Below are 8,325 nucleotides of genomic sequence, written 5' to 3' on the forward strand. Positions count from 1 at the left end.
GGAAGATTTGGCATTGAAAGCATGCAGAAAGTAGTCAGTTAACTTTGAATGTGCTAAGAGTGAAATGTGATAGAAATGTATTTTTACTCTGGGAGTGGTAAAATACATCTCTCACCAGTGTCAGTACCATCTCAATTACCAGTTACTACATCATGTTAATTTATGTTGGAAAAGGTTTATCCATTTGTATTTTGAAGGCAACTTGGATGTTGGCAGTGTTACTGCTCTCAAATAGAAACGATATGGACCTTACCAAGCTCCGCCCACAACCGACCCACGTGACCGCAAGTCTCACAAGCAAAGCCTCGCGGCGCGTTGTTTCTATGGAAACATGACTCGGTTAGTGCATCATTTCTACCGGATTTTCACAATATATCAGCTACTTCAATGGACAGAGGAACTAACAAGTTCATGTCATCATCTGGGAGGAGGTTACTGGTTTCTCAGTCACAAGCTGGTTGCAAACCTGAGGCCAGCAGGTGTCAGTCAGTTAAGGTAGATCTGACATTTGGTTTGATGACGTCAATATGAGAAGCTACAGACTGATAGGAGGAACCAAAGAGCTCTGTAAAGGTAAAGGCAAATCTTCTGAAGTTGGGATATAATTAATTTAATTTCACATAATTATCGCGGTAGAAGCCATTTGTTTGTTAAAATTTAATGAAATATATTTGTTCTATTTGATGTTTGTTGTGAATGACGTAAACTCACAAACGAATGAGGTAATTAGTCCAACGTTTAGAAACTACAGCGGCTGTAATGCGCCACAGCAAAGGTAAACAAAGGTAAAATAACCCGAACAGGTGATCAACTCAAAACCACTCCTACCTTTTTACTCTCTCTCTCTCTCTCTCTCTCTGTAGTTTAAGCACACCTGTTACCGTGGCAACCGCCGCCTAAAAACATAACATTCAGTCCGTTACGATATCAAGTTTCCAGGCTTGATATTTATTTCTCGATTATTAATCAGCGCTTCCCTGAACACAGCGATGGTTGATTGACTAGCTGTACTTGGTGCTAACGTGGCTAACACGAGTAACAGTTTAGTCCAAAGCCTTTTCTGCTAAAATAAAATCTTTAGTGTATGTCAGATACAGACACATTGCATATTGATCTGTTTAGCTAACGTAAGACTGTGTAGCACACAGGCTTCAAGGTGTAGAAGTTGTATCAGTTCTGCCATTATGCTGGACTTAGCTAACGGAAAGCTAAGTGTGTTTGTGAGACGGCCACGCACGTGACCAGGTAGAATGGCATCAGCCAATGAAAAGCGGCCCCTGTGGTAAGGTCCGTTATGTCGAGTCCAACTTAATCCCTCCAAGATCACCAAATTAGACAGAGCAGCTGTATTTTTTGCAGTTGTCACTATATCTGTCATCCTCATAATGAAAAGGACCTTTGTAGGACGCTCTTCGGTTGTTCAATCTGTTCTACTTCGAAAAAGCCCAGAATATGAATAAAGAATGATGTAAAATTAGCACAATATGTCAGTGACGGAACATATTTTTACATTAAAGCCATTTTTTCCAGATTCTCGTTCATTGCCTGGTTCTGCTGTTTTTCTCATACGTTTCCAGAAATTAATTATTAAAGTTGAATCCAGCGTCTTTCATAAGCCCGTAGGATATTTTTGCCTTGTGCACATTTTAAAAACATATAGTCACAGTTACACACACACACATACACGCCCACACACCCACCCCCACATACTGACACCAGTCAGCTTGAAAACATGCAAACTCTCTGACAGGTTACAATATTCATTAGATAACTGTTGCACTCTCCGATTGCTGCCGCTGCTATAAAAAGGGCTCCAAACAAAGCCAGTCACATTGCATTAGTCAAAATATTTACTGCCTCACTGCACCTGAAAAAAAATGTCTCCACTTTTCACCCTATTTTATTACATCAGAGATTCAAAGGTTTTGTAATCCAATTTTTATTGTGGACCTATTTTTAATATTGTGATCCTTCTTGATTTTTCAAGTTCTATTTGTTGTTAACAAGTTAACAATTAGTCCTACAACCAATATAGACAAGACGTTCTTCATAGTTTTATGTATCATTAGAAATTAGTAACATGATGACACAATTGCAAGGCATTTTTAATATGTGCATTCTCATTTCATTTCCAAAACCCCATCTGGGAATGATGGAAATAAAAGTTGTTTGTGTGCACATCACATTAGATCACACTATTGTTTAGGACAAACTTAATTATATGAAGATACAGCCACTGTGTTGTTTATTTTCTTTATTAAATTATAATATTCCTACTTATCTAAAATGTTGTAGTAGAAAATAACACACATATGCAAAAGAGCAGTCTATGACACATAGAAGACACCTTCTTTTGTTTAAGCATCTTATGTGACTTTTCCTTTGGTGAAACAGTCTTATTTTCACCACAAACCTGGAAAAAAAAAAGAAATTCAGACTCCCAATGCTGTATGCCCACATGACATTTAGGAACATTTCTTTTACTTTAACAGTGTTTTTTACAGTCTACTTAAAATGTATTTTTTTTAAAAAAACATGTCCAGAAGTGCAATGAATGCTATAGAACATAATATCATTTAAAAGTCAAAAGATTACACTATTGACTTGATGTATGAATAATCTCAAATGCAGTGGATTAAAATTCTGTTTCTGAATCTGCTGTTTAAACATTGAAGACTTGTAGAAATAAAGTGCACTTTGAATGGGAAAAGGTTTACAGAGAAATTTCTGCTATGTATAAAAAAAATAACACAAAGGGTCCTACACCATTTGAAATTATTAATATCAAGGACATCAGTAAGTCACTACTGGCATCATAAATACAAGCAAAATTACAATTTCCTCTGCACATATTTGACATTTGCACAGACATCTTCAACACTTTTAAATCACTGCCTGCCTGGACTCGTTAGCTATGGTGTTTCAGAGAACTTCAGCTAAAGTGAAATTCTCTGAGAGTTTTGTGTCTTAAGTAAAGATGTCAGTATGTAACATGTTTAGTGCTTTTCACACAAAGCCTGTTTCAGCACAACAGTGTAAAACATTTAGGGTTCTGGGAAAGCTGTTTCTTGAAAGATGTCTAAGCAGTTCACTGTGATGAGCACACCGGTCAGATGCCTCCACTGCCTGGTGACAGGGTTTTTCATTTTATCCAGGGCCAGGTGAAGCTCCTGGATCATCTCCTTGTAGCTGTCTCCATAACGAAGGCTCCAGGAGTACAGGAAGTCATAGGCAGGCTTCCACATGGACTGTCAAAGAGCACGATTTAAGAGTTAAAAAATGATCAGAAATGTTAAATGTTAAAAATTATCAAAGATGTTTTGAAGTAAAAGAAACAGCCATCCTAATGCAAGAATGAGGCAATCATGAAACAGAAAAAATGTCAGACTATCTGTAAAATAAAAAAAATATAAAAAATAAGTAAGCTGAGGCAAAACTGGATCCTGAAACCAGACAATAACCTAAAACCATGAAAATAAATCCACCAAGCACTGGCTGAGAATTAAAAAAAAAAGGAAAGTCCTCCAATAGCTAAATCAAAGTCCTGAGATGTACCTTGGTATAATAAGTTGTAGAAACCTGAATTCAATTAATGAAACAAATTAACTTCTCATGTTTTAGTTTATTGAGATGTACAGTACACGTAGGTGACACACGATAAATCCAGGAAAGAATAATGCTCATTTACTGATTGTTAAACTGACCTGCTGACTGACTTCATCGTCCTTCCCTCGGTGTGGAGCTTCATAAGCAGCTATCTGAGCGCTGGTTAGCTTTCCCATCTTCTCTGCAAGCTCCCGCCATCGAATTCCCAGCTCCACAGCTGTCGACAGAATGACTGTATTCTGAATGAGCTGAGCCACTAGATTCACATTGTTCATCTTCAGTAGCCCCTTGATGATGAAAAAAAAACACAATATTTTTACAAGTGCACAGAAAGGATTTACCAACACAGCGTGGACAGACATGAGTTTGATACATTTGACTGAAAGCCCTTTTTATGCACGTACCACCATTAGTTCATGCAGAAACTTTTTCCTTGACTTCTCACTGTGGCAGTCCTCCTTCAGCTGTTCCAGAACACAAGCCACCTTGTCAGCGTCATTTTCTGCATATCTTCTCTTAATTTTTTCCAGAGGCTCGTTTTTGTACTCTAAAGCATCTGCGAAACCTCTCCAGCTTGTGATGTGCTGTGTGACCAATGTCTGGATGGCAGAATACATGTACGTGAGCTTCCTGAAGGGCAGTGTCATGTTGTTCAAAAGAACTGCTGTTGTGACTTGAGCATCACTGAAGTCCATGACCTGGTCCACTGCTATGAGTTTGATGTTTCTGCAGTGGACCAAGCCAATTCTGCCTCTGAGGGATCCGATGTACCACTCTTTCACCTTCAAATTACCGACTGACCGGACAGTCTCTCTAGACAGCAGAGCCACGGTATCACCCTTAAAATACTCCAGGAGATATTCTACGTGTGGCTGACGTAAAACTGTCTTTAGGGCTACCCCGTACCACTGCAGAGTCAGTGTCATGTCTTTGAATTTGGGTAAATCTGAGTCACTTTCCTCTGGAATGGAAAATGTTTTTGGAATATCAGTCTTTCTTTTCACATTCTTTGGTTGTCTCTTCTCTGACCTGATGGGTGGTGCAGGAGGGGAAGAAACCTGAAAGTCAGCTGATGTTGATGACGAGTTTGATTCTATCACTTGTATGTCTAACTGAAAAGGAGTCATCTCTGCTTTCCTAGGGCAAGATATTGATACTGGTAGATGCAAAACTGTCCCAATCTTGAGCTGACTTTGCCTGACTCTTTTCTCTTTGTCCTCAGAGTTTATTCCAAAGTTTGAGCCCTTAACATCCACCCCTACAGTAAAGTCCTTCAACATATCTGGTATGAATGAGTGTTTCCCCCAAAGTTGCAGCACAAGTGGGGGCACGTTTTTATTACCTTTGCATACATCTGAGAAAGGAAGCTTAGGTGGAACATCTTCATGGCTGCAGACGACTATTACAACCTTAAATGATGGATGGATGAACCTTGGGCCATAGACCGCAACTGTGATTTGTCGACTGAGGTAATCCCAAACTGATGTGGTGGGTGGCTGGAGAGCAGAGGCCTCTGCCACTGCTATCACAAAAAAATGTGTCTTCAGATCCTGGAGTTTCATCCGAATCAAGTTCTTGTCGACGTAACAGTCGTTCATTTTGGTGTATGGGCCCTGTCGTTTGTTAGACACCATTCCAAACACAGTGGTCATCACCTGACTTTCAGGGTTGTCCTTTACCTCCCCTGAGAGTTTCATCTCCAAGGACAAGCACTCCTTTGTGTTGATGTTACTAAGAAGCACCTCGAGAAGTGGGCTCATGGTTGTTATGAAGTTATTGTTGAGGCCAGGAGGAGGGTAAAGCATAGCTTTCAGGGTCACTTCCTGAACTTCTCCAGGCAAAACATGCCCTTGTGGGACATGAATGCTAATTTTGGATTCAGGTAATTGTACTGAGCCTCCGCTGTGGTTGATCTTACTAATAACCTGAAAATGTGTGGCCTGGGTCTGGGCCCACCCAGGGCTCTGGCTCATCACATTTAAGTCCAGGCAGGAGCGGGTCAGCTGCCGGTGGCTCAGCCAGGCCATCTTATAGGCCTCTCTGTCATTCTTCAGCCACTCAAAGTCTGGGCTTAGCACAGGCCCAGGTGGTGTGGAGTTGTTCCTAAATTTTGGCTCCTTTTTCTCCAGATCACTGAGAATGTCTGAAGCACTCCTCCATCTCCCAGACTGGTTGCTGGTTTTGTGTCTGTTCACACTAAAGTTCCCAATGCTGCCTTCATCAGAAGATATGCTTGTGCCATCATCATTACCATCATCTGGATGTGCTGTTCCTCCTGTTTTTACTTCTGACCCATTGGAAGTTGGTTTGTGAACAATATCGTCAAGGAATGGATTGGATCCCAATAGATTTTTCCAAAAAGGGTTTTTGGTTTGAGAGGACACCAATTTTTCTGGATGTGAAATCTGCCAATCTGATGTTCTTCCCGGTACAAAACCACCTTTAAGACAGGAGAGCTTGGTCAGTACGTCTTTTAAAATATTGAAACATCTTTGATAATTTTTGTCTAGATATTTACCATTCAAGTTATTACTGGATGATGTATCATCACTGAGATCAATTAATGTGCCCTCAGATCTACTCCTCATGATACTTCCAACCCGACGAAATGACATATTCCTTTCAGCTGCCATGTTGTCATCTGTAAACAGGAGAACTACATTAACTTAATGTTTGTCCTCAGATACAGTTAGTCTGGCAAGACACAAGTGTATGTTTCCTATGTGGAATCACAAAATTTGAGAAAACAAACAGAAAAAACCAAGAGAGCTTTCAGGCTAGAGAATATTTTTTCTGAAAGATTTTTATTAGTTTGTATCTTGGAGGTCAGTGTGCTACTCTATGCTAAAGAGAAAACCCTGGTGACTCTAGTATTTCTCCAGCAGTTCTCTAAAAGAACTTCCAACACTGACATAATGACTTTAAAATCCTAAGCAATAGGTGGTATATTTTACAAAAGGGAAAATTTTCTTATTTGACAGAAAATTACCTTATTTGTTTTCCCACATTTCTTTTAGTTATGCAGTACAACTGACTTGATTCATCTCTATTTCCTTCATCTTCAGACTTTCAAAAACTCTGGTTTCCTTGTAATTTTTCAATGTAATCTTTATCAATATTTCTTCAAACTTTCTACAGGTTTTTCAGAATATTTTCTTTGCGATGTTGGTGCTTTTAAACACATTTTTAATTCAGCAAAAACAATGATCAGAACAAAAATTTATTTGGATTGTTTAAGATATCTTAGTCTAATTTATGAATAATCCATTCACTGAAAAGGTTTCTCCAGTCAATCCATAACAGACAACATGAGGTTTTAAGGAACTCTGTTACCAGCAAATTAAAACAGTGAACTGTTTTTATTCTCTCTTACATTCATCATACATTTCAATTCTTGTTGGACCGGTTCACATTGGTTTTTCCCGTATGGAGTGACGACAAAAAGAATATTCAAATTAACCTCGGCTGTCAAACCCGTTGATTCAAGTAAGATAATATCAACAACAATAATCAATTGAAAATCAGTTGGGCTTGCATACCAGCTATTTGCTTGTCTATAGGTTTCAAAATATTTTCTTTCTGACTAAAGTTATTGTTGATGGTCCTCTCTGTTTGTCTAGTAAGTGTTTCAAACCCTAGAATAAAGCCTTAGCTCTTCACCGTGTCACTCGCTTGTGTAAAATGACAGCCTTTTGAACACTTGGCATAGTGAGTCAGTCATTAATTATGTGTTTTCTTACATCGATGAACAAAAACAGGTCGGTCTTGTTGAGCAGAGGACACGGAGGCTGCTTCTCACTGAGTCTTCCGAACAGTCTGTTCGGAAGACTGACAGATCCACGTTTCTTCTTAAATAAATAATCCAATGAATATGACCATAAACATATTTTGCTTGCTGCGTTATATGACAAAATAAAGTTAGAACAAGATCAGGGTTGCTGTAGATTCAAATTAGGAAGAAACACTAAATGTCACTGTAAAGTCCGAGCAGGTGAACAACCCACTGAGTAGTTACAGATTAATAAAGCCTGCCATTAAAACCCACGCTTCCTATTATTCAACTACAAAGAAAAATCGCATTTACTTGGAATAAAAAAACAAAACAAACAAAAGCTGAATCTTACCGCCAACACCAGATGTTTATTCGCTTAAAGAGACCTGTCTCCACTCATTAACGCTGAGCTTCAAAGATCACCAACCCCTCCTCGGCTCTGTTTGCTCTCCCACGCAGAGAGCATTTTGGGACTGGAAGTTTAAATAATTACAGCCACGCACGCGGAGGAGTGGCTTTCCGCGCGCGGTAACTACACTACCCAGAGTGCAACACCGTGTTTACGTCCATGAACACCTGAAACTGTGTGTCCCCTTCAGTTTCGACAAGAGCGAGAGATTGGTGATAAGCATGTAAACCGAACATTGTTCTCTGGCAGGTCCCACAGACATTTAGTCTACACACACTGGGTTAGTTTTCTGCTGTTTGAAGTAAATTATCCAAGCGTAGAAACTACTGTCCCGCTTGGCTTTAGCTATTACGTTATTGTTAGAATTGAACACATTTCCATCTCCCTTTATCACAGCTAGAAACAGTTTCAGTAACAAAACAGATCTATTTAATCTCACTACAGGGTTTAGTATACTCTGTGCTACATTGATTGTAAATGTAAACAGTGCTTGGTCTTTATAAGACTAAAAAAATCATTGTTTGTATTGCCTAGAAGT

At 39.2% G+C, this 8,325-nt stretch overlaps 1 protein-coding gene across 4 annotated transcripts; it reads right to left on the reverse strand.

The window, feature by feature from the left end:
• Nucleotides 1–2,087: 2,087 nt before the first annotated feature.
• Nucleotides 2,088–7,843, reverse strand: macc1 (MET transcriptional regulator MACC1). 4 transcript variants are annotated; one of them, XM_028013200.1, is made up of 6 exons: nucleotides 7,731–7,843; nucleotides 7,347–7,451; nucleotides 6,125–6,247; nucleotides 4,011–6,046; nucleotides 3,705–3,893; nucleotides 2,088–3,248 (listed from the first exon to the last, which is right to left on the reverse strand). In XM_028013200.1, exons 3-6 carry the CDS (start codon nucleotides 6,237–6,239, stop codon nucleotides 3,045–3,047), a joined length of 2,544 nt encoding a protein of 847 aa, XP_027869001.1. In that variant the 5' UTR covers nucleotides 6,240–6,247; nucleotides 7,347–7,451; nucleotides 7,731–7,843; the 3' UTR covers nucleotides 2,088–3,044. The 4 variants fall into 4 exon arrangements, with proteins under 4 accessions (XP_027869001.1, XP_027869000.1, XP_027868999.1 ...); XM_028013199.1 differs by having other exon boundaries at nucleotides 7,347–7,501; XM_028013198.1 differs by lacking the exon at nucleotides 7,347–7,451.
• Between the last annotated feature and the right edge of the window lie 482 nt (nucleotides 7,844–8,325).

The sequence above is a fragment of the Xiphophorus couchianus genome, chromosome 3 (genome assembly GCF_001444195.1).
Source record: "Xiphophorus couchianus chromosome 3, X_couchianus-1.0, whole genome shotgun sequence".
Taxonomy (NCBI): Eukaryota; Metazoa; Chordata; class Actinopteri; order Cyprinodontiformes; family Poeciliidae; genus Xiphophorus; species Xiphophorus couchianus.

Excerpts from the sequence above, each read along its gene's own strand:
- macc1 (XM_028013197.1), bottom strand. Across the intron at positions 3,894-4,010 it reads TTCTGCATGAACTAATGGTG|GGGCTACTGAAGATGAACAA; the intron begins GTACGTGCATAA and ends TTCATCATCAAG. Across the intron at positions 3,249-3,704 it reads ACGATGAAGTCAGTCAGCAG|TCCATGTGGAAGCCTGCCTA; the intron begins GTCAGTTTAACA and ends GCTCTTTGACAG.